This window comes from Pan paniscus, chromosome 5 (assembly GCF_029289425.2).
Source record: "Pan paniscus chromosome 5, NHGRI_mPanPan1-v2.0_pri, whole genome shotgun sequence".
Lineage (NCBI taxonomy): Eukaryota > Metazoa > Chordata > Mammalia > Primates > Hominidae > Pan > Pan paniscus.
The window spans coordinates 89,925,368-89,953,135 of record NC_073254.2 but is presented as its reverse complement, the minus strand read 5'-3'; the positions used below and the strand labels follow the sequence as shown (position 1 = coordinate 89,953,135).

Here is a 27,768-nt window from a genome sequence, read left to right as displayed (position 1 = left end):
CAGATGCCTTTTAGTTTCCATTGCTGGAATTCTGGGGTCATCTCTTTGACAAGTCTGGTTTGTAAACAGCACACAGGCTAGAATGAGATACCCTTGAGAGGATGTGCATATTCTCAATAGAGTTTTAGGAATTTTCCTGCTTATAGGAATTTACTTTGGCTTCTGAGTTTCCAGGTTTAGACAGCTCAAAATACGCTAACAATTTCACGGAACTGCTTTATTTCTATCAAATATTTACAATTAATTTATAAGATAACAGTTTTTAAACATTCCCTAGAAAGCAATTAGCTATCATTTATTTGAATTATTTAAGCAAAATTCAAAATCTATGAAGAAAAAAATCACATCTTTAAACTTTAAAATAGCAATATTCTGTCTAAATCTAAAGAAATTTTTCATTATTTCATTAATTAAAACATTTTAAGGACAGTTTTAGTGGTTCTTACCAGAGATGTCTGCTACATACATGCACACATATTATTTTAAAGATTGAGGTTTTTCTTAGATTAGATTAAATTATCAAAGTATTCTACGGTAAAACAGCTATCATCACAGTATATACTAAACACTAAAGTAACACTTTGCTGCTAAATGTAATTAAATGTTACAGAATCAACAAAATATAATCTACTTATCTATATAATAAATACATTTCTATCATTAAACAAATTGTTATAGTTTTAGACCTCAGGCATCACACAAATCTATTAGAAACTTCCAATATCATTTGATAAAGTGATAGTGAAAACACATTAAGTATTTGGTGCCAGGAAACAGTCTATGGAAATGGAGCTCCTGTTACTCATCACAGAAGTATGTCCACTTGTCCATAAGGAGCAGATTATTTTCATCAGTTGATCCAGTATAATGTTTTATATCATATTACTAGTTACATACGATCATGAGATATGGCATATTATCCATTAAAGTAGGCCAATACAGTATATACTGCCAAAAATACTTTTTTGGGAAAAAAGGTTGTGATAGTATCTCCCCTTTTTCTTTGCTCACAGCCCACTCATGCACCAGGTGCTCTGGGTACTGGCACCCAAAGTCCTAGCCTGCCATATGTCAGGTTAGGATTACACCCAGATGCACTGTTAATTGGGTATCAAAACTCTCTAGAGCTGTGATATTGAGAATATGTCTTTAATGGACACAGGTTTTATGATTGTTGTAATTAAAATACTGTGTTTTCCTGTGGCCAGCATTAAATGGTCTCTGCTCTTTCTTGACTGAATGTGTTTTATAAACATAATTCTAGACTCAACAATAACTCAGTGGACATCACTGATTATCTCATAGGAAATGTGTTTATCTAAAACCTACCTTATGTCAACAGAAGAAGTCTTTCTTTATGCTCCCTCTGACACCCAGGTTTATAGTTCTAGGTGCCACAAGCACTTTGAGGGCAAATTTAATTCTATTCATAAAATAAATATCTTCCTAAAATTACTGGAAGGTACACATTAGTTTTCTTTTCTGAACTCCTGCTGCCTCTCCTTCCTCAAAATTTCAGTCCAAGGAAGAAATAAGATGCTTCTTCTTTGGCTTCCAATCAATACTTTAGTTCATTATTGAAAGAAAATCACAATAAATGATTCCCATAGAAACCATAACTTTCAAAACTTATTTCTGAGGGTTTTTTTTTTCATTACGGGGTTTTCTATGAAAGGACTTGTATTCCTTTTCAGGTACAAATTCAAACTACAGGAAGATAAGTTAATAAATATGTGTAATATAAAGCAGGCAAAATCTAATGTTGCTGCCGATAGTATCGTTGCCTGGGTTATTACTATAACACATAGCATGTCTTTAACTTCACAGGACAATCAAAAAGTACCCTTTCCAAAATTCAAAATAACCTCTTTGAGAAGTTTTTGGGACAAAGTTAGGTGATGTTTAGGGTCAGCTGGTTGCTTTCTGAAAAACTGATCACTGGATTTAATTTTACGTCCTTGTAATCACTGCATATTTTTCAACAGTAAGCATAGCTAGTCATAAACTATAAATTATTAGTTTTCTTGATTCTTTTGACATTGGAAGCAATGTATTTCTTATTGTGCAGGAAACATATATTGTCTGAAGGACATTTGATAAAAAAAATCACATTCCCTAGGACTATAGTTTGCAAATCCAGTATAAATGAGACCAAGCAAATAAAGATAAAGCAAGCAGGGAAACAAAAAAATTGCAAATAACCAGCATTTGATCCAGAAAGTAGAAAGTTACATACTATCCTGTGGTGATTTTTTTTAACAGTTAGACATTCAGCCTTTGATTAAAATGTCCGAGATCCTATTATAACATTTCTGTACTGAAAAAATTGACCTATCATTTTACTTAGAGCATATTTTTCTAGGAGTATAACCTTCTATATAAATTTAGTGTCCACTTGAAATATATCATACTTCCCCATTCATTAGTTCATATGTATTAAAAGAAAATTTACTTAAGTTGAATATTGCATGAAATAACTAGAAGAAATATCAGAAGTGGAATGCCAGGATTCTAGGACTAAAACCAATAAAATAGGCAGAAAAAAGTAAATCTGATTTTGATTTTGTGTATTACTAAGGTGACCTCTACATTACTGACTATAGTCCTGCTTTATTCAGCCATAATCTTTAGAAATTGAAATATTTTATGGTTCTTAAACTGTTGGCAGTCCATTAAACGTTTCAGGAAATTTTTAAAAACCTATATTTTTAAATTTTTTTCAGATATCCAATCTGAATCCTTTTATTTCAAGGGGAGAATTTTTTCCTTCTATATTTTGGGACTTCATTCCAAGAAATAAATTACCAAGTTAAAAATATATATATAGCAAAGAATTTAAAATCTCAATCTTTTTGAATTCTTTATATTTGTTGGATCCTTAATGCAGCTAATGCATAGGGATATTTTAATCACATTAATGCTCAGGATAAGGCCAATTTAAAACTTTAATCTTAAATGAATTAGATCCTATTATTATTTATTCTTATGGGTCAATACATGTCTTGATCATGGTAATGTATGTATGGGTGGTTAGTTGTAGCTAACTCAACATCTACTCTCTTAAAATCTATTACCCTGAGTGTATATGTATATGTGTGTATGTATGTATATACAGGTGCATATGCCTAGAAAACAAGCAGGATGGGCATTCTTAAATTTAAGGACAAATATAAATCCATGCATTTATGTATAACAACTCCACCAAAGAATCTGATGAGCCACCAACTCTATTGAAAGCTTCTTAAAGTCCAAATACTTTTGCTGCTTAATTTGCATTGTGGAGAGCAAAGAAAAAAAATTCACTGTGTGGTTACTGAATAAATGCTTTCTGAACCCAAATTAACCTTCCCCATATTTTGCCCATCAGTCTTATTTCTTCTGTCTGCAATTACACAGAAAAAAAAGTTATAGGTCTTATACATGACATCCCTTTGTGCCACTGTCAAGCCTTCTATTCAGTAAACCACTCATTTTTCAAATGATAGTTTGGAGTCTCTTAATACTATGGTCCCTGTTCTCTGGGCACACACTGGTCAGTCATGCCTTTTAAAATGTGGCTCTCAGAACTCAGCACATCATTCCAGAAATGGTCTTACTCACACAGCATACACAACAGGACCAACTCTCTCTCTCTCTCTCTCACACACACACACACACACACACACACACACTTTGTTGTGGCTACTATACAGTTTTGTACTTCTATTAATACAACGTGCTTCTTTTTAAAACTAAATTGTTTACATATGCTACATTTGTAGTCAACTACAATCCTTAAGTTTTCCTGTCAAAGGGATGTTATTTTACAATCCTTTTTCAAATTAATTAAATACAAGTTGTACTAAGAGTTATTCAAATAAAAAACAAAAAGAAAACCCAAGTAATTTTGAAATGTCTTGGAGAGGTAAAAGTTTCTTCCTACACATAGAAAAGCTAGAGAATTAAGCCTTAGTCAGTGTTGTAGAACCCACTACAAAATCTGGGCTCCTATGTAACTGTGATGATTTCCTGAAAGTGTCAGGCACAAATGTTTGGGCTTTTCACTTTATTATGAGACTAACTGTAAGAGAGTCTTTAAACAAAACTTAAAACTTCATAAAAATACTACAGAAATACTTATTTAATGTGAATCATCTACTGAAATATCTGAAGTATAGTGATTGACATCTGAATAGAGAATTCTAACAAGTGAAAAATGATTTAAGATATAAAGAGAAGGACAGCGTCATCAGTCAGCTCCTAACTGAGGACAATGATATAGCAGTAACTGAAAACTATTTCCTGCCTGGAGTATTCCTCGTGATGAGTAATTTATAGTTCTATTCCATATCAATTACTTCTACTGGACCTTAAATGCACTGAAGCCATTGGTTACTTATCTTTAGCCCTGAAGTAAATGGTTATGAAGATATGGAGAAGGAACACACCCTAACAATGTTGTAAGAAAGTTAGGAGATTTTCAAATCTAGTTTGGATAAAAAGAAAGCAATATAACTTGAATATTTGTGTTTGAGAGAGAGGGAAGAGCATACTTTCTCCAAGAGAAAATGGAAAGCAAATTCTGGAGATGCACACACTTCTATTATATTTAATTCTAGGAAGCAATACCTGTAAACTTTGTTGTGCAAAGAAGAGATTCCCTTGTTTCCCTAAATTATGCTTCTGTAGAAAGTACGAAGGACTTTCACTGAAGTGTTGCTGGCATTGGGGTGCTTTTCCGATCTTTCCTCAGCGAAGTTTTCTAACAGTCATTCTCTATTTCTCTTCTCTATTTCTGGCTTGGGGCTAAGTCCTCGAATTCTGAACAACTCAACAAACACGTATCCAGAATCAGCCAGGTACCATACGCTGGGTCAGTTGCTGGGATTAGAGATGAGACAGACCCCAAGTCCTTCTACTCCAGGAGCTCGCATTTTAGCAGGGTGTATAGACACACTCTATATTGGTGATATAAATAAAGTGCTATGTGAGGTGAGTGGATAAGCTGTAATTTTGCCTGGTGGCCTGGGAGAATTCATGAAAAAAATGCATGTGTTTTGAGTTTAATAATCTGAAAATGCAGTGATGGAGATAGAAAAGAAAGATACCAATCATCTGTGATCATCTGCTCAAATCTTCTAGTCTTCCCTAACAGGTTCATTCAATACCTTACACCGGCTTTGGCAGTCCCTGATGTGTCTGGCTAAAAGCTCCTTTAGATAGAGCCACTTTAAGGAAACTCTAATATCTAAAATCATAGATGTCTTTATAAAATACCAGTTATATGTTTAAATTCACTGTTCAGTATCTACACCAAGAATAAAATAATTAGCCACTTAACTATGCAGAGAAACACAGAGTGTGTGAGCTTTCTTATGGCAATATTGTAATATTTATGTGCTAGAAGCTGGTAGTACATTAAACCAAATAGGAACATTAGCAGACTAGGTTCTTGAAATGTGACTGTTTAGCAAATGAAAGTCAAGTGCCTGGGTGCCAGATACATGGCATGTGTTGAGCTTGTCATCCATCTGTTGTGTTCCCTGCCAACTGCTCTACTTGGGGTGTGAGTGGAAGGCATTAGAAGGGAATAAGAAACCATTAAGAAATAAAATCAGCTGCAGAGTAAGCAAGTTTCTTTTTCTTTTTCCTGTCCTTCTATTACCTTTGTCCTTCTTATGTTTCTGCTTATTTTAGTGCTATATTGTATCAACATATGTCTATAGATAAGACAATTAAAGGACAGTTATTCCATGTAAGAGCAATAGTTTTTCACTGATAATTCAAGTTTTATTCTCCTACCTTTAACAAGTAAAGCCAACAAGTAAGCTTACAAAACTGTTTTCTTTGTGGTCATTTTTTTCTATGAATACTAATTATGATTAAAAATTCAATCCTGTGTGTAGATTTGACTATACCTTCACTCATTAGAGAATTTTCTAAATTACACAGATATACAGGTGATTCTCTGCTTAAGAGGTATTTTTCTCTAAAGTGGAAAACATTCTTGTTTTATAAAGCCTAACAATTTCATAGGCAGGAAGTATTCCATTGCTAGAATAAAGCTAAGTTGTCTTTTTTTTCCTCCTCATTTAATGGTCTCAATTTCTATAATAAACTGTCACATGCATTAGGCATTTTAAATTATGTTTTAAACTTAGGAAGTCTAAAATTAAGCACAGAAAAATTAGGTGAGGCTAGAAATATAGAGAGGAAGCCAAATGGCTTAAAAATTCTCTAGCTTTTATACTACTTGCCTATAAGTTTCTGAGTCTCCGAAGCATTAATGCTACATCTGGACCAGCACTGTTAGAAAGTTCATTATAATTCACAACAGTGACTGGCCTTGTCTGCACTTACATAAACTGTAACAGCATCTGCCTTTATTTTCTGAAGCTGCAGTCTTCTCATAAAATGTCTTTTTAGGGAAAATCAAGATTCAAAGATCATAGTCATTTCATTTTCCAGCAGAAAAGAAATACAAAGACTGTTAGGGAACAATGGATCTGCCTCATTCAGTCTCATCTCACTGCAGTGCTGAGGGCTTCAGAGTTTATGGTGAAAAGACCCATCATACAAAGCATATCCTCATATAATGATGATAGTTAGTCCAGCTATTTTTAAGACATGCAGCTTGGCCACTCTCTCATCATGTTATCAGATGTACTTCTTAAGTGCTTTAATACATACAGCTTTTTTTTACTTCCAGAAGGTTGATTTATTTTATATTTTTATAAAGCCATGGTACTAAGTTAAACAATTTTGTTTTTGATAAATAAATTATATATATTTATTTGGTGGAGAATGTAAGAGAAAAATTTCTACATTAGGTGTTGCATTAAGATTAATCTGGAGAGTGCCCATGATTGAGCTGCCTGGCCATGGGCATGCAGGGTAGATTAAGAATCTCCAGAGAGTCAAGCGTGGAATGTTTGAAAACACACTTCAAATGTAATCTGTACTTGGAAACCAAGCAAATTTTTTTCCATGATACTTATTTTGGAAGGTAAAGCTAGACAAAACCCTCTCATTTGGTGAAAAACCATATGCATAATGATTCTTAACAGGTGAACACAATCTTATGAAGGTGGGGGAGTCAGAATCCCTAGGGTCAGATACAGTTTAAAAGGGGTCCATGGATTTAAAGGGAAGGGACACAGCCCTCCTTGGAGCAGGATGTCCGAAGCAAACTGCAGTTCACTCACTAAACTGGCAGGCAAACAAATTTAAGATCTAATTCAGACCTGCCTGTGTAAATGAAATCTGAATATTTGAGGAGCTGTCCAGATGAGGTAATATGGCAAAGGGGCAAGAGCTATGGATTTCCACAGATAGAGGTTCAAATCCTGACTCTACTATTTTCTCTGTACCAAGTTAGGGGAAGTTTTTAATTTTTTTTTCCCTCTCTCTCTCTAGATCTGTTTCCTAATCTGTGAAATAGTGACAATAAATCTTACCTCACAGGGGTGTTGTAAGGATTGAATGAAATAATGTGAAGAAGGCTCCTGATAGCATTTAGCATATAACACTTTCTGAGTAAATGGCTGTTATTATTATTATCGTAAAAGTTTATATTCTTGTACATATTTATAATAAGTGAGTAATTCATTGGTTTTCTAACATCTAGTTTGTTTTAAAAGGTCAAGGTTACGTAAGATATGTGACTTTAACATTTTCCTGTAAATATACTTTCAATAACTAATATAAATTCCCCCAAGTGTTTGCTTCTTGGCCTTTTGGCTAAGATGAAGTGTATAAATTCCTTCAAATAAGTTCTAATCTGTTCCCACAGTAAGGCTAGAATAATAGAATCATCAAACTGTTTATTGTTAAAATTATATCTGTTGTTTACCAAATATTTACATACCAGGTGCTGACACTTTTATGAATAATCTTGTTTAATCCTTAAGATAAAGCTAGAAGTAGATGCAATATAATTCCTGTTTTATAAAAGAGAAAACTGACATTTAGAGAGACCAAGTGTTATGCTCTAAATTAGAGAGTAAGATTTTGAGCTGGAATTCAAACCCAGGCAGTCTAACTCTGAGTATTTAATATTAGCATAGTAAAGTAATGATGGCTACGATTTACTTCATACTTACTCCATGGGGAGCAAAATTAACTTAGTAAAAGTTTTCCTATTAAAATAAACATTTTAGGGCAAATTTAAAGTAATTTAGTAGATAGAATATGGGTTTGAGCATAAATTAGGCTCTATATTTGTTCAATTTTTACTATCACATTATTAGGATAAGATTATTGGACAATAATTATTCCCACTTAGAAAAAAATCCCCGCTTCTAGAGAAATATATCTTTTATGTTTAAATACATAAGTGAAGTATGAAACGAGGCACTTTTTTGTTTGAAGTATTCAGGTAATGAAAACAAACATGATTCGAGTGTTATATTTGGGGGCAAAGTGGGCAAAATTTGCTAATAGTGTCCAAATCCTCATCTCATTTTCCTACTTCATACCATGAGGATGCAAGGTGTGATCGTGTGTGTGTGTGTGTGTGTGTGTGTGTGTGTGTGTGTGTGTATGGCTGCATTCATGTGATCTTATGCTTTGAGTCATTCACTTCTCTTGGAAATGGAACCATCCAGTTTACTCATTTTGATTGACAGAGGCTTCTGTCCATCCAAGCTTACCAGAAGTCGCCAGCTACCTAATAATACTGCTTGCTACACAGAACTGATTTTCTTAAATGAACTCATAACAGAACACTTACCAAATCTCTTAGGCAAAATCATAGCTGTTCTGAATAAATGTAAAGGGGACAGTTATTTTTATACAATGTTTAACAGTAAGGCTTTATTAGATTAGAGCTAATATTAGATTAAGAATGTCTACTGCAAGTCTGTACTGGGTGATAAGTATTACAATTACAAAAGAACATAACTAAATGCTATACTTCATCCTTAGAGTCCTCATGACTCCACATTCCGTAAATACATTTTATAAAACTGTGTTGTTTAGTGTACTATTTTTATCCTTGGTGTCAGAGGAAAAATGCCACCACAGTATATTAATACATTGTTCAGAGTCTTCACTTAAAAGAATTTGCTGCTCTTACCTAGCTAAATTTCAAAGTGTAGGTTTATTTTAGAATAATGTGATTTATATGCAAATCACTTAATGTACAAATTAATACTTCATACTGCTCAGAATATGCTTCACTCCATTAATATAAATCAGTTTCCTAGCTTAAATGTTAACTTTAGAAAAAAATCTTCACTTTGAGAATATTAGACCTGAGATACATATTCTATGGTATTGTACATATGTTTTTGCTCCAAGTGAAACAGTTAAACAATTCAACCTAGTTATTTATTTTTTAACAGTACTCTTAAGTACTCCTAATTCTATGTAAAGCAAAGCAAAACAAAACAAAGAATTATAACTGCTGACAAGCAGAGTCAAAGTTAAGGGGATGCTGGATAAGTTACTCTGGAAGATGCACATATTTCACATTGAAGCAAATGTGGGATACAAAGCCCTGAGGTGACACACATGTTAAGAACTGATAATTTTTCTTTGGAAATTTACTTAGAAAAATCTAACAAACTATTTTTCTTGTAAAATAACAGAAATATTTCACCCCAAACATAAACCTCACGAGGATGATTTTAAAATTTTGAAATTAAAAAAATTTTTTACAATTTATTAACCTACTGTTAGATAATATGCTAGTAACTTTCTTGTTTTCATTTTGTATACATTCTTTAGAATTATTTTCAATAAGTGGTAACCTGTGGATTATAGAAGTGAGAAAACACTATTGAGGTGGCATTTTTTTCACTCAAGAGTGTCACACCCCTTTAACAGCTAAATGAAGTGACAAGTCAGAATCATAGCTGGCACCACCAGGGACTGAGACCTTGGGAAGAGAAAGTGGTCAAAGACTCAGTGCTTCTATAGGTATTGGAAGGATATTAACCACTAAGTAGGGTCTCTGATGATGTGTGAATCCGGTAACCAAGAGTTAAACGTAAACCGTTACCATATTTAGCACCACTGGAAGTTACATGAATTCTCTAACTGTCTGTGAGACCCTTTAAGAGTAACTCAAGTAAATTAGACCCAGAAGAAAACTGCTTGAGGAAACATGAAAGAGTATTTGCCAGGACAATTTTGCCATGGTTTTAGAACACCATAAAAACAACTGCTTCTTTATGATATTAGCTTCTTAAGTTCTCTGGGAAGAGTGTCTTCACACAGACACACTCATTAATTGATTTTGCAAGACTCTCTCAGTCACCATTTTGACCAAATGGGCACCAAGGGCTGAGGATTTCGGTTTTCAGAATGACTTCATCTAACTAGATTATCAGTATATTCCTTTATATTCACTGAAGTTTTACTTTAAGTGGAATATAGGATGAATCACCACACAAGATTCTTTCTACAAAAGTGGATTTCTGGGAAAAGAAACAAAATTTTTAGTTCTGAGTAGTGCCTGTCTCTGAAATACTGACTTGCTCCAGTTCCTTCACGTTGCCCCAAATGCCCTCTCTTTTCTAAGAAACTCTCTCTTTTTCTAGAGAATTTCTTGACTTGCATACTTAACTTTCTAGACTTGTTTTCTTACTATCATGGCCCTGGATGGCAATTCATTTGATCAGCTTTTGACAGGATTGATTCTACTGAATGCTTCATCTAGTCCTTACATTGTCAGTCTGTGGACATCACCTTTTCAGGAGTTGAGAACCTGTTCCACAGCCAATAAGTAGCAGTTTGCACCTGGTTGTCATACATAAGGATCCAAGGGCTGTCATTTTGGAGTGTTAAAATTAACGATATTTTATACCAACCTTTATAAATTCTGTTTTAAAGCATTCAAAGGGAATTCTATCCTGCTATGCCATAATTTATTGTGTAAATGTACATAAGTCTCACGTTACATCCCACAATAAAGTCAAACAATCTATTTTATAGTTCAAGTGCTTCGGTGATTCTGCATATGTTTTAAAAAAGATTCCCATGTTCAGAATAATTCAAAAATTCCTAATGATCTGCAATCTAAACAATCAGATTATTGTGATGCATTTTAGAAAAAGATTGGTAGAATAAGGGTACAAGGTAAATTTGGATTGGGGCATCTCTTTAGGTGATCAAGTAATATTCTCTAGAGAAAAGATATTTTTAAAGAATTAGACCTTTGAACAAGTATTTAAAGAAGCTTTTATATATGATGAAGAATCATCAATTAATGCCATCAGTAAGCTTAAACAAGAAGATAGCAGCCCAAATAAACATCAACTTGCAGCAAGGTATTGTTTTTCAATAGAGTTTGTTGGACTTTACTGAGTCCAACAGTTACATTCCTATAGGAGTAAAGAATTTGCATATCAGACTGAATAATTTATGAAAGGAAAAAGTAGCATCAATGAAGCCATCAGATACCAGAGACACATTTAAGAAGGTCTCAAAAAATATCTGTCTGACAACCTCTGAACCTCCTACTGCTTCAGCTTCAGTTATTGCTGTGCTAACTTTAGGTGAATAAAACCGCAATGGTCATGGCCTTCTACATAATGAGACACAATGGACTCACTTGATAATCAGTGCAGCTAGAATGCCACAAAAACTTATACTAAGCATATTTTCATGAAGAAGAGAATTTTCTTAGCATCAACATATGAGAACTTTAAAAATTTAGCAAAGTTATTAATATTAATATAGGCATATATAGGGAAAAATACAACAAGGTGATTGCAGTTTAATATACAAATACAACAATTTTTAAAATATTCTACAAAAACTGAAGTTGAATAAGATGCTAAACTGCAACAGTAACTTCTCGTGAGTGAATTTATTGTTTGGAATCATCTTGTGGTATTAGAGGAAAAACATAAAAATCAATCATTTTATGAACTATAGCCTACAGTATAGTATTTTATTGATACACTGAAATATATTTCTTATATTTTTAATTACAGTATGTCTTATAGTCTATATTATAAAATGTTTACATAAATTGCCTAATTTTTGTCTGCAGTGAAACACATATTAATACACCATATTATATATAAAATGGTGAATTTAAGAAGCCCTGGGGCTAAGAGAATAGCAGCCAATGTTCCGGAGCAGGGATCAGCAAGCTTTTTCAACAAAGGGCCAGAGAGTAAATATTTTAGATTTTGTGGGCCATACAGTCTCTGCCACAATTACTTAACTTGGCCATGAAGCACAAAGGCAGCCTTAGGTAATACAAAAACAAATGAGTGTGGCTGTGTTCCAGTAAAACTTTATGTACAAAATCCTACAGTGAGAGTTTCTGGCAGCCCTACTATAGGGCCACAGTTCGATTACCTCTAAACTATAGGACTTGTTCTGTATATTTTCCTATCCTATCTGATACAACTTTATAAAATAACCATACATTTTGATCAAATAGTAAACCATCATATCTTTTCCCCAGGAATTCCAGGAGCACCAAATTCACCTTTATTACCAACTGCACCCTAAAATACAGAAATGCTTATTAGGAGATTACTTTTAAGGGGTGCGTTAATTACTAATGTTGTCAAAGAGAATCTACCTCTTCCTAGATGAGTTGCTTTTGCTTGCACCAAAGTTTGTGCTTCAAGTTCCTTCCTCATATTGCCCACAAGCCAAAATAATAAATTGTAAAAAATCAGTAATTCGTAAATATCTAAGTGCTAATCATAACTAAAACTAGACATATTCACACAGAAATATGTAATTTAACTTTGTAATTTACCAAATTTTGAGTAGTCTAATATGCTAACCCAGAGATGATGGGTAAGTTTCCCCTCATTTTCTTTCCAATCTGACATTACTCATATGCCCATTCTGTAGCCATACCACAACAATAAAAATTAATTAAACCAAAATATGTTCATAATTTTTAAAAATAAGGATACCTTCTCTTAGTAATAACCTCACAGAAGTAGGATTTAATATTTACCAAAAGTAAGGAATAATACTATTGCTGTTACTTCAATTAATATGATAAATGAGTTTAAATGAGTTAAAAGCTACATCCTATCCGATGCTTTCAATTCAAGTAGGTCATGAAATTTCAGATTCTAAGATATTCCTATTTGTTTCATTTAGTATGCCTGACTTTCCTTTACATCCTCCAGGAAAAACCCCAAAGCTGGGTCAATCCAATGATCAGCTTCCTTGCTCTTCCATCTAACTGCCAAGCAGGGATGGAAAAACAGGTGCAAGGAAGTCTATGGATCATCTATGGCTTCCTTAAAAGTACTATCACAAATTCAGTCTAATAAATTTATCCTTGAAACAGTGGAAAATAATATACACTTTTTGAATGAGTTTCTCTGTCACTAACACGTGGTAGAAATTAAGAAATATATTGTAATTTTATGAATATGTAATACCATTATTATAATGATACTATCTGTTAATTTCAGATGAAGACCCACAAGTAAATTTCACCTTCAAGTGAATTCCTGTAGATTACATGAGATTATATCAAATTGGGTAAAACTGATCCAAAAAAAGGACTTGTCAATTATTTCAATATACTCAATATGGGATTAGAAAGGATAAAGAAACATTATTATTTCTTATATTGACATATTAAAAGAAGTCAAAATAATAATATTAAATCCTACTTCTGTGAAGTTATTACTAAGAGAAGGTATCCTTATTTTTAAAAATTATGAACATATTTTGGTTTAATTAATTTTTATTGTTGTGGTATGGCTACAGAATGGGCATATGAGTAATGTCAGATTGGAAAGAAAATGAGGGGAAACTTACTCATCATCTCTGGGTTAGCATATTAGACTACTCAAAATGGAAACCTCTATAGTGGGATTGGAGGGCAGGAGAAGTTGAAAGAAATCAATACCAGTTTCTGACTAAGAAGTCAAATAAGCTAACTTATTCCATTTTAAACAGTTTTGATTTTCTGTCAAAGCATATCAGCAAAGCAATCATTTCATAAAGTCAACACATTTTGGCAAATTAACTGGAGATGTGGAAGATAATAATACAAAAATAAACTGGAAAATTATTCCCAAAATGGAGCTCAGATAACACTTTCCCTCAGGTTCAAGAACATTAAAATTGAGCTAATATTTTATAAAACTTTGAGAGAATTTCAGCTCTGAAATGGGTGAGGGTATTAACAAGGGTCTTAAAGAACTGAGAAAGTAATGCAGTTGCTAAGGAATTAGGTTGCTAACTACATTTGCTAACAAAAGGGAATTAAAAAATTCAGAAAATTATTACAATTGAGTCTAAATGAAAGAAAAGTATTAATTATTACTTCAAATAATGTTATGCAGCGTTTAGTGTTAAAGAGCATGGTTAAAATCGCTTGATTAGGTGTTCTGATATAAATACTGATCACAACTAGATAATTAAGTACAAGCAGTAGTACTTAAAACTGCATTATTCCATGAGAGGTGACCATCACCTTTATAAAAAAAGAAAAAGTAGTAAATCATATTAATAAACCATCATAGTAGATAAGAAAATAGGCAAATAAAAATACATATTAAGTTTTGCCAAAACTTCTGGCTTTTTGCAAAATATTTTTGATGCTTCATTACCTTGACAATACTAAGCTAAACCTGATTAAATCAATGTGAAAAGAATTTTTGTTTTTTAAAAGAAAAAACTGTAGTAGAACAATAGTTAACAATATAATATTATTTAATTCTTTCCTTGCAAATTGAATCTTTGCCTTGCTCAGCAGAGTCTCCTGGGCAATTAGGAAGGAGAACTTACAGTTTCTAGAAATAGGTGAGTTGATTATTTAAACTTTCCTTGAGGTATAGTGTTCATTCATGCATTCAGCATATTTTTAGCTCCTATTATTTATGTGTTGTTCTATGTATAGGCTCACAGAACTCATTTTCCAACAGGGAAAGAAATAGATGCGCGATGACAATGTGTCAGGTGGCAGTAAAAGTGCTAAGCAAAGTAAGAGGATAGAGGTGGGAGTAAGGATGCTTTTTATATAGAGACGCCAGAAGGCCTTTTTATTTTAAAGTTATTTTTGAGCAAGGGCCTAAATGATGTGAAGAAGAGAGCGAGCCAAGTGGATGTGTACAAGGACACTTCAGGCATATATAACTGGTACAAAGGACTTGGAGCAAAAGTGAACAAGGGAAGAGAGTACGAGACAATTTGGGAGTGAGGAGTCAGGTAGGGGAGAGCTCTACACATTATGTGAAGCCTCATAGCCCATGATTAGAGCTTTGGGGTTTATCTTAAGAGAGACAAGAAGTCATTAGTGGGTTTTGGCTCAGGTGGGACAGGATTTGCTTACATGATTATTCGGAATAATTGTCTAACTCATAATGTATGTGTATAAATAAGAGTAAAATTTTTCTCTATGAATTTGCTGCATTAAAGTAAGGATGCTCAAAGCATAACACCTTAGATTGTCATCAACAGTCACATAGACCAATGGAACACACTAGAGAACCCATAAATAAATCCATGTATTTACAGCCAACTGATTTTTGACAGAGGTGCCAGGAACGTGCATTGAGGAAAGGACAGTCTTCTTGATAAACAGTGTTGGAAAAACTATATTCAGAAGAATAAACTAGATCCTTATCTCTCACCATATGCAAAAATCAACCCAAAATGGATTGAAAACTTAAATGTAGAGCCCAAAACTATGAATCTTCTGGGGGAAAATGTAGGGAAAATGCTTTGGTACATTAGTCTAGGCAAAGATTTTGTGGTTACAACCTCAAGAGCACAGGCAACCAAAGCAAAAATAGACAAATGGGACCATATTGCACTAAAAAGCTTTTGTACAGCAAGGGAAACCATCAAGAGAATGAAGAGACAACCTGCAGAATGGGAGTAAACGTTTGCAAGGTATTCATCTGACAAGGGATTAATATCCACAATATACAAGGAGTTCAAGCAACTCAACAGCAACAAACAAACAAAAACCCCAATAATCTGATTTTAAAATGGGTGAATGATCTGAATAGACACTTCTCAAAAGAAGACATACAAATAGCCAAGAAATACATCAAAAAATGCTCAACATTAATCATGAGGGAGGAGCAAATTGGAATCAAAATGAGATATCATCTTACCCTAGTTTAGAATGGCTATTATCTAAATGACCAAAAAAAAATGCTACCAAAGTTGTGGAGAAAGGGGAACTTTTGCACCCTTTTAGTGGGAATGTAAATTAGTATAGCTATTATGGAGAACAATATGGAAATGCCTCAAAAAACTAAAAATGGAACTACCATGTGATCCAGAAATCCCACTGGGGATATGTATCCAAAGGAAAGGAAATAAGTATGGTGAAAAGATAACTGAAAGCCTGTGTTTATTACAGCACAACTCACAATCGCTAATACATGGAATCAAAATGGGTGTCTATCAATTAATAAATGGATAAAGAAAATGTTTTATACACACACACACACACACACACACACACACACAATGGAATGACATTAAGCCATAAAAAAAGAGTAAAATCCCATCATTTGCAGCAACATGGACGAGTCAGAATGACATTGTTGTAAGTGAAATAAGCCAGGCACAGAAGGATAAATACTGCACGTTCTTCTTTATATGCAGAAGTTTAAAAAGTTAATCTCATAGAAGTAGAGAGTAGAATAATGGTTACTGGGGCTGGGAAGGGTGGGAGTGGGGATAGGGAGAAGTTGGTTAACAGATACAAAATTACAGCTATAAAGAATAAATAAGCTCTGCTGTTCAATAGCACTGTAGGGTGACTATGGTTAACAATAATTTATTGAATATTTTCAAATAGCTAAAAGAGAAAATCTTGAATGTTCCCAATACAAAGAAATAATGAATATTTGAGGTGATGGACATGTTAATTATCCCAATTTGATTAGTACAGATTGTATAAATGAATGAAAATATCACACTTTACTCCATAAATACGTATAATTGTTATGTCAATTAACATATTAATAAAAATCTTAACACCTTTAGAAATACTGTAGTGTAGTGATATATAATTTGAAAGAGATGTGGAAGTTGTATTCTCAAATCTTTTCTCACTTTATTACATTGAGCCAAAAGTAAAATGCACCAAAAGACTAATATTATACAGTTAATGAGAAAAAGTAAATTATAATTGTGTCTGGATGGCTTCTAATCGACGTTATCTAAGTAAAACAATGCAAGGAACATATTTGAAAAACTAGCACATTGGGCTGAGAGCAGTGGCTCACACCTGTAATCCTAGCACTTTGGGAGGGCGAGGTGGGTGGATGACCTGAGGTCAGGAGTTCGAGACCAGCCTGGTCAACATGGTGAAATCCCATCTCTATCAAAAAATACAAAAATTAGCCAGGCATGATGGCGGGTGCCTGTAATCTCAACTACTCAGGAGGCTGAGGCAGGAGAATCGCTTGAACCTGGGAGGCGGATGTTGCAGGGAACAGGGATTGCACCATTGCACTCCAGCCTGGGTGACAGAGCAAGACTCTGTCTAAAAAAAAAAAAAAAAAAAAAGCAACTAGCACATTGTATCCAGAGAAGGTCAGATACAGATAATATTGGAAATAAAAGATACAGAGTTGAATGAAATAGTCAAGTAATTGAGTAATCTTTTGAAGAAATCAACTATTGATCAATTATTACTATTTACCACAAGTAGCATGTGATGATAACTCAACATTTTTACATCTAATAAATTGAAAATTCTAAGGCAGTATCTCACAAATGAAGATTCCTTTGTTCTTCATCAAGCCACAAATGAAATTAAACTCAACCTAAAATAGTTATCTCCACCTCTCCTTCAATATGTGGACAATTATATGGTGGATAAGAAAGCAGGGGAAACATATATTTGTTGAATATCTATAATATGGCAGTTTCTAAGTGCTGTGTATATATTGTATTGTATTCCTTCTTCACAATCAACCACTGGCTAGGTATTATTAAGGATAATTTTCAAAGCAAGTAAGAGGTGGAGAGGATTCAATCCTAAGTAGTTCAGGCTCCAAAGTGGTACTCTTTCCAACATACTGTTCTACCTCCTCTAAATATTCTTTCTTGGGCTTACAGATCAAAAAGAAAACCTTTAGAACAACATCTGATTCCCTTAGTAACATTGCACTTCTGATCATTTCACAAAATTTACTACTGAATATGCCTTAGAGCAAAATGACTTTCGATCTTCAAGTTATGTAGGCATTATTTCGTGCACCTGCTCTAATAATGACAATTACATGCCAGAATAAAAAATGAAGGAAGGCCTTCTTTATTTATTGCACATTAAAGTTGCAAGATCACATAGTGCAATAGGAGCAGAAATAAACCCATCCTCCATTCCTTAAAATGAAACAATACATCCATGTTTATTTCAAGTGCCAGGAAGGTTGAATGCATTCATGGTCATGGTCATCTAATGTCATTTTTACAAGGCAGAGCATATGTTGGTTTAATCAAATGTGGGTGCATGTATTGAAAAGATAAGGGAAATACACAGATTAATTATTCGTTGTGTAGATTATAAATTTCCTTTATTCCAGCTGTTTTTACGTTGCCACTAAAATCTCTTGCCATTTGAATTATCATGGAATTTAAAACAAATGTTAATATTCTTAAAACATACTGCAGATGAGAAGTCATATAATGCATTGTTACTCTAAGATACATTTTTGTATATTTTATAGATTTGACATACAATAAATTGGCTAATATTTATCCATTTTTATTAATTTTTCCTAGTTCTTTTCTACTGGTTTTAGTTTCTATAGAAGGAGAGAATGTTCTGTGAACAAACTGTCATGAGATTGTAAACTCGGTGAGAGCAGGCCCTGTATTTTATTATTACTGCTAAGGCTCCAACGTCTGGCACATTTTTTATTATAATAGCAGGAGCTCAATAAATAGGTGTTGATGGATGAATGAATAAAGAAAAATAAATATTTAAATGTTAAAGTGAGAGATGTCTGTTTATGATTAAAGGGAATCGAGGGGGAAAATGCATCCTTAAAAGGTATAGGCAGTATACCTTTTAAGTTTCTAACAACAGTGACTAAGCACTTAATCTTTAAAAAAGAATTTAAAGTCGATTTAATGATTTTTAAAATAATTATTCAAATAGGACTGTACTTATGACATAGACATAGATTTTTTTTTTCAGTGGGCAGGGTATTTTTCCTAAAAGCAACACATGAAATTTCTTCCTGTGCCAGCAATCTTAAATATGAAGGAACTGATAAATCAAAGAAGTGAAAAGACAAGTTAAGAAATGTGTATGTGAACGTGTATAAATCACAGTCACCAAAAATTAAGCCACATGCATTTTTTTCAAGGCATTTTTGTGTCACTTTATAGTATAGGTATAACAGATAAGTGAGAACACCTTCCGTTGCAGATAAGAAAACTTATGTATGGAGAGTCTGAGTGGCTTGGCCAAATTCACCCTCTAACCAGAGAAGAGTTGGGATTAACTCAGAGATCTTTCCACTTTCTGAGTCCTCTTAATTGTGTTACCTTGGGCACGTCATTTTACCTATGTGTGGCTCTCAGCTGTAAAATGAGGATAGAGACACTAGGCTGGCATCTTTAAATGATGTTTTAAGAGTAAAATATCGCAAGTGGAAGTACCTGATCAAAGAACACAGATACATAATACTGAATTGCTTTTAGAACATAGTGGCAGCCTTAAAAATGGATACTGGTTATGAGTAGTCAACAGACCTACTGGGTTCAGATCCCAGTTTGGCCACAAGCTATGTGGCACTGGGCAATAATTTAACCTCCCTAAGCTTCAGTTTTTCCATCTGTAAAATGCTAATACTAATCCCTAACATGAAGAGTGAGTGTAAGGATCAAGTATGATAACATATCTAAAACACTCTTCTCAGTGTCTGGTACATGTAACCATGAAACAAATACTTGCTATTGGTATAATGATTTGTATGTTTAGTTTGATTGAAGTGGTCTTTAGAATCAGATATTGTTCAATTATTTTGAATTTTCATAAAATGATATTGAAAGTAAAGGTACCCCAAGCAATGCATTTTAAAGAGCAATAATAAATGGCCTGTCCCTCCTCAAAAATCTTTTTCAAACACCTGCTGAGTTGTCAGAAGTTCCCATGCAAGGTACATGGGAATACATTCCTTCAGGAATCAAATGACTTTAGCTTTGTTGAAGCTTTGAGGGATCAGTCATTTCTCAGACTTCCGTCTCCTGTCTTTTTAAAGAGGGGGGAGCAATAGATTATACAAATAATTTAGAATCATGGACTTCCCAAGTTAAGGCAGGAAAGGAATTAAAATCTATTTTACCTTGGAGAGATAATAAAAACAGAATCAACTTCTAACAGTGCTCATTCATTTACCTGATTAGCTGACAAAAGATGTACTCAAAAGAGTCAGAAACATTACAGTTAAGTTTTGAGTCGTGGGAGAAGGGAAAGACAAATCTCTAAGCATGGGATATAGCCTAGAATTACACACTTGGAGGTCCAGTCCACTGGCCATTCCTCCATTAAATCCTCCCTAGCTCCCCAGATCATTTCTCCAGGACACTCGCAACTCTCCTACAGCACCTAACACATATGGCCTTGTAATTTTCCACGATCTCTTTCCAGATGTAAAATCATTGAGAACAGGGAATATATCCTATTTGTCTTTATGTGCTCTACAACACCAAGCAACATACCTCATACACAGAAAGTATTCAAAAAAAGTTGGCCGTTTTAAAAAAAAAGGTAGAGAGCTACAGAAAAATCTCTGGTGGGGATGTATCAAAAGACAAGAGAAGCAAGAATTCAACGGGGATTTGGGGAAGGGAATGCTAAAGAAGGCTAGGGCACAGCTAGAAAATAGACTTTTCTGCTTCACAGTTTTGCTAGAGCTTATAGGTACAAAGACTTGCAGTTCCAGATCTTTCCAAAGTTCACACCAGCCTACCAATATGAATTCAAAAGCTGACTAGAATGCTGATAGTCTTTATTTCAGTAATCAGCGTTTTAATATAGTCTTTGATAGCCTTTTATAGAAACATATTTGTACAGAATAAAGAAAAATGAGATGAACACATTTTTAAGTCATTTTTTAACAAAACCCCGTTTTCTCCATCAGTATTTGTTTTTTTCTTACCGGCTCTCCTTTATGCCCTTTCTGCCCAGGTGAACCCGGAGCTCCTGGTAATCCTGCTTCTCCCTGAGCAAAAATGCATATCTGTGTTAGCAAACATTCTGTCACATTGATCTAAAGCCAAATGGTTTATAAATGTGAAGCTGGCAATAGCAAGATAATGCTTTGTTCTCCTCTGAGCTGATGCTTAGAGTGAGGAATAGTGAGCCATGTGAATAAGGGAAAAAGGGCATGCCAATGGAATTCCATTCACTGTTCCTCACTCTTCCAAACACCATTTAGCATCATCTCCTCCAGACATTCCATGAGCTGGAACACAAGCTGTTTCTCTATGGACCCCCGAACCTTGCCTTTCTCATAGAGCTTACTGTGCAATATTGGCCACTAGAAAAAATGAAAGTTTCCCTTAAACTTTCACCCCATCCCCATCTGGCTCAGCCAGGAGTTGAAGTGGTGGTGGATGAGTAAGTCGATGACATGTTTTAAGTCACAGTGCTAGGGCACACTCTGCTCTAGAAACTGGGGCAAGTTCTCCTTTCCTCAGGTATGGGCACTGGAAAAAGCCACCAAGACACCACTCAGCCTTTTAGCACGGGCTTTATGACTGCCATTAACATCCATAAAGGAAGTTCATAAAGGTCCATGGCACAGCCTTCTTGACCAGGGGATCACATTGGTGCAGATGAAACAAATTATTTGAGTAACAACAGAGCCCCTCTGTATATTCCCCTAATAACTTATGGTGGATGGGGGCAGCCAGTTGAAAATTTAGGGATGCTGGAAAAACACAGTCTACACAGAAAAAGAAATACAATGTAGAGTATTTTTGTGTATGTTTTTGAAGAGCAGGCACTGTGTTTTCTTCAACTGTGAATTCCCAGAACTTCAGCCTATTCCTGGCACATGCTAAGTACTCAGTACTTGCCTGTTGTACAGGTAGTTCCTCCCTTCGCTTTTCTATTCATTCTAGTTCACGCCCTGGAAGGAAGTTCAGATGGGCTTGAAACTATCCAGGTAAGAATCCAGGAAGTCCTATCTTCAATGCCTTTTTCTTAACCCACCCCAGTAACTGAGGTATTTACTTCAACAAACACTGAACGGCAAGACACATTCTGTGAACAGAGGCCACATTCAAGGAGCTGGGCTCATAGTCTGGAGTGGCTTTCAGTGTGCACCAATTAAAACTAGCATACCTTGTTTGGAATGCACTGGCACTGGTCTTTAAGTTCCTGCTTTGCTGGCAGATATGAAGACATTTTACTGGCATGAGCAGTTACCGATGATGATGCAATATTTCCAAAGCCATCCTGCTCTGGGCACTAAAATCCAAAAAGAGGCTTTAGGAAATGGGGTCAATTCCAAACATTCTCATGTTCCAAACACTGGCTCCCACTAAACTAGGGATTGCTGAGGTTGCCTGCAAGAACTGCTTCTTACTAACCAAAAATTGACACCAGTGTGAGAATGTTTATCACACTTTTGCACTTTCCGCCTGAGCCCATGTGTTTTCTTATACTGACAACATGCAAGAAAAATATTTAAAATAATGGTCTTGGTAAGGAATTACAAAGTTACATTAGGTAACTTTTTGATAAGTACAGAAATTTCATACATTTATAATAATTGTATTGTTGCAATAAAATAATTTGTACAAACAATATGTGAATACATCTTTTGGGAACAAAAATTAAAGTTGAAACGTAATTTGAACCTATAAAATATGGTTTCCTTCAACAAGATGATTATTAAAGCATATAAAGTAGAAAATAAATTCTTTTTACACTCTTAGACAACATTTATTAAATCAAAGTATACTTTGTTCTAGTCTACTGTTCTTTAAAGATATTAAAAAGGTCTCCACTACAACAGACAAGTAGTGCATTTTATACTTATCCAGTGGGTTCAGAGCATGCTGGACAAAGTGAAGTGCAATTTGGTTACAAAGCAACGAACATTTTAAAAAAAATTAACCCAAATGGAGAATCTGAGGAGGATAAACACATTGTTTTTTCTCAACATCATGTACCAGACTTCTCACCATAGTTTTCCACTCTGAATTTGCAATTTCACGAAGAGAAAGCACTAGGAGAGAGTTAATACATTACTTTGTATACCACAAATTATAAATGCATGGTAAAGTATTTTCAGGATACAAAACTAAAATATTATCTGTGGTTATCTACTGTGGTTGAAATCATGATTGATATTTATTTTCTTTTATGGATTTGGCTATATTTTCCAGTAAACATAGATAACTTTTGTAACAAAAATTCATTTTGATGATCTGTGCAGGAAACCATCATGGCACACGTTTACCTATGTAACAAACCTGCACATCCTGCAAATGTACCCCTGAACTTAAAATAAAAGTTGGAAATAAGAAATAAAAAAAAAACTTGGTAGTAGTTGAATTCTTTGATAATTACAATAAAAACTGTAACAAAACCAACACCCAGAAATACAGCAACTAGTTTACTGTATCCACCACAAGTTCTTTCAAATCTACTCTCTCCAGATTTCAGGATTATTTATCCTAACAAGTTCCCAAATTTGAAAGTCTAAAAACTATTGTATATTTGAATGGAACAAGGTTATTATCAAAACAGTTCATTCATCTCATTTGATTTGATATGATTTTTCAGCCAGTTCTTACCTCATGGCTTTCCAGTCAGATAACCAAGACCCACTTAGAATTCACAATTCTGCGCTGGATAACTGAGTCACTATATTAAATTGAGGATTTAAATAACTTTAAAAGTATGTCTCAGGCTTCACCATAAACCTGTCCACACTCCACAAAAAGTGCCTAGAGGCAACACCAAACATACAAGTAAGGACTCTTCTCCTCATAAAACCTCTGGTTTTGATTTGACACATATTCAGTATTAGCCCTTAAAAATTTAACCACATTTCTCATTTATTTTCAACAAATGTTACTGATTTCATCCTTCTCTTAATATTTGTTCTTCATTCTTTTTATATCTAGAGTCATGAAACTTAACTACTTTAGAAACTGAAAATCCAATAGAAACAAAGAAGCATCTTTATAGGTGATCTTTAAAAAATGTTGCCTTTGAAATGCTTTATAAAATATTGACAACCAGAAAACATGTGTGATTTGAAATTCCAGGACAAAATTAGATATTTAAGCAACTACATTAAAAATTTCTGAGTTCAAAACATTTTGCAACAAAAAAGAAAATAAATACAATTCGTATCAGAAGTAGAGCAGATGCGTTTAAATGGCTTTTATATAATTATTTATCCTTCCAACTGTACATTCCTATTCATAAAATGTAGTATGTTTCTATTTTTTGTTAGTCATTAAATGAATGGTGCTATCCCCTCCAAATAATTGTCAGCAAAAATACAGTCTTTCCTTATTTTTTCCATAGTCAGAGATAAATTCCTACCTTGTGTTCTATTCTTTAAAACTAACTCCCAAATAATCTTTTCAAAATATGATTTAAAAATCTTTTGTTCATAATGTGTGAGATCATGTCACTGCTTTGAATTACCAACCATTCCACCCAATTCATCACCTATACTTCTTAAACAATTTCCTCATAAATCAGGTGGAAAGTTTCTATTACATTAATATAATGATAAAGGGCAGTGATTACTGGCTAATTATATAATATTCAGATATATCAAAATATCATTATATTACTTTACAACCAGAGAAAGTTATTACTTTAAAAACTCTGACATCAAAAAAGCATAATTAAAAACAAAATTTTGGGGGAATTAACATCTTTAAGATTTAAATGTGTAGCTCCAGGAAGTCTAGGTATTTCAAGTCTGTAGATTGGCATTCTAAATTATCTTTTCAGATATTTATAGAAAGATATTTGGCTGGCTGGCATTTTACTTGGAATGAGATACATGAAGTGGATTGGAGATATGCTTTATAAAGCCAAGTTACAAAAGCAAAACATATAATACTTGAAAGACTTAGCTATGCTTTAAGTCACTAAAGCTATGCTTTAAGCTATGCTTTGGTCACATTCTTATTTCACTACCCAAAGTGAGCTACAAAAGTCAAAAATATTTTTGAATCATAAATTGTTGATAAAATTTTCATATAATTTTCTATGGCAAGTATAGAACATTTATGAAATCTAAGATCCAAAGAAAAGACATTTTCACCTTTTATTTGCACTTTTCATATGCTCTTTCTGTACTTTTTTTTAGAACCAGTCCCCTTTGAATATCTTTCTGTCCCATTTATCTTTTTTAGTAGTTGATAAGTCAATAAATCAAACAATGATTGTCTACTTTTTCCAAATGAAGCATTAGGAATAAAAAAGTTTATCAAGGTAAAACTTCCCTTACTGAGTCTGAATTGTACTTAAATCAATTTAAAAACAAATATAATTATACCTAGTAATATAAGATAGCACACACGGCCATTACACTGAGAGATACAGAAAGTATTGAATTTAGTATTTTTCTTGTAATGAAAGATTGGTATAAGTAAGTAACAGTTGTATGGTTAGGTTGGGAATATTTAGAATGAGAGGCTGAGAAAGTGCATTTATATTTCACTTAAGAGAAAGACATGAAGAAAGGGCAGGGAATGTGCCTTAATCATGTTTGTTAGCCCTGTTCCTTAGCACAGTGTTTAGAAGGTCAGTGTTTCTGAATAAAGTGTTTGCTGGAAGAGAGTGAATGAATATACAAAGCAGTGACTCAGACTTATTCTGGTTATGCTGCAAAGCAAAGGGGCAGGACATAGGGAAGGCAGCTGATCCAATAATGATTGATATCCCAGACACGAGGTAAATGTACACTTTGGCAGTAACAGGAAAATGGAAGATAAGGATGAAAAGTCTATGTCAAAGGAAAGCTAGCCAGGATGGGTGACAGGGTAGAAAAGGAAAATGAGTGAGAATAAAGTATGATCACAGATTTAAAACTTCTGTAACTGGAAATGATGCTGCTGTCAGAACATAGTTTAGGAAGAAAGGCATAACTTTAAGTTATATTGAGTTCAAAGTAAGGATATATTACCCTCAAAATTAAGGGTGAAATGCTGGGATTAAAACTGTTGAAAGTAACCATGAGAAAGCACTATGAAGGCTTTCTTACTAGGAATAAATTACCCACCTGGCTTCAACAGAACACACTCAGTGCTACCCTACATTTGGACTCTACAAACTATGCCACTAAAAGATAATTGGCGTTCTTCATTCTTCATATGCAAAGAAAATTAACTTACCTTAGTATCTGATATTTCACAACATGTTTCTTGAGCTATGAGGTTTGCACTGCAGTAGATTTTAAGTTGGTGAAGTTCAATCTATTAAAAAATTAGTAATAAGAAACATCTTTAGTTTTTTGAAATCACATTCAGGCAGTTAAGAACTACAGTAATTTAATCAGAAAGAAAAAGGAAGCTAATATAAATAAATTACTGGTGGATATTTTAATGTTTTTATTAAATGTAGGATTCATTGTTTTGTGGACTACTTGAGAGACATAGAGTTGGATATAGAGATGGATCTATAGATAAAGGAAATCAGGTAATGAAAGCAATTGCAAACCTTGGCTAGCTGTTTCAAACAATAAAATAGAAGTACTTAATTTTAAAAAAGCTATTGTTTTACACGACAGTAAAGAATGCCCACAAAATGAGGCCATTTCAAAATAAAAAAAAAATTGGAGAAAAGGTAAAATCAAAGATATGAGCACATGATAAGAAAGGCTTTATTTGTACTTCCAGACTCCTATTTGAGGCACTGAAATAGGTGTTCACTTACCAACAAGGAAAAAAAAAATTTTATCTATATTTCATGAATTCTGCCTAAAACCTATTGATTTTATATTATATTGGTATAATCTAAGCAAGGCTAACAACCTTTTTACAAAAATAATTGATTCCTTCTATTTGCTTAGCAGATTTCTCTTTTTTTGGCATTTGGACATGAAATTAACTGTAGTTCAAGGAAAGTATAATCATGCCTTTAAATGCAAGATGATATCAACAGCTAAGAAAAAGTAAATAGTACTGATTATTGATAAAATAGCAATATAATAAATTCTTAAATAGGCTGTTTGAATTCTTTAAGCACTGAAATATATTAAATAATGCATTATTTTGAGGTCAATAAGTACTTTATACAGAAATACCCAACTCTAATCTTACAATAATTAATCTTATAATAATAGAAAGCAGGCATTTGTGATTAGTGGTGAATCTCTACTCCAACTTTAAAAGCAAAAAGGGGGGAAAAATCTATAACTTTTACTTTTCGCCTCAGATGAACAAAATCAATGCAGTTCATAGAATGCATTAACAACTCCAGACATCTTACAGATTCATGAGCAGCCTAAGATTTGCAGAAAATGCAAAATCATGAGACTAAATGAAATGTAATGATTTATGTTCTGTAACTTTTTGCAAGGTTATTAAGGTTAATTTTTATTTATAAAATTTAAATACACCGTCTTACATAGTATAATGAAATACCAGCAGTAACATATGAATTATTTAGAATGAAAAATGAGAACTCCAGTTAATTAATATTGTTCTTAACTAAACTTTTTATTATCACTGTTATCAAAATAGTCAATAAATATTGAAATCCTATTATGAACCATCCATTGTACCAGGTCCTGCTTATGAATTGTTTTACTTAACTAAAGATAGATGATCAATTTTCAAAGGATTACAACCTGATTGAGTTCCATGACATTGAAATGACAGTCA

General features: G+C 33.6%; 1 protein-coding gene across 1 annotated transcript in view; it reads right to left on the bottom strand.

Moving 5' to 3' along the window:
* The window catches only part of COL19A1 (collagen type XIX alpha 1 chain), a 342,117-nt gene that overhangs the window by 250,270 nt on the left and 64,079 nt on the right, over nt 1–27,768 (bottom strand). Inside the window, exons 8-10 of the mRNA XM_055113849.2 lie at nt 26,278–26,358; nt 22,250–22,375; nt 21,060–21,122 (exon numbers count right to left, since the gene is read on the bottom strand). Coding sequence (XP_054969824.1) covers nt 21,060–21,122; nt 22,250–22,375; nt 26,278–26,358 — 270 coding nt within the window. The remainder of the gene's footprint in view (nt 1–21,059; nt 21,123–22,249; nt 22,376–26,277; nt 26,359–27,768) is intronic.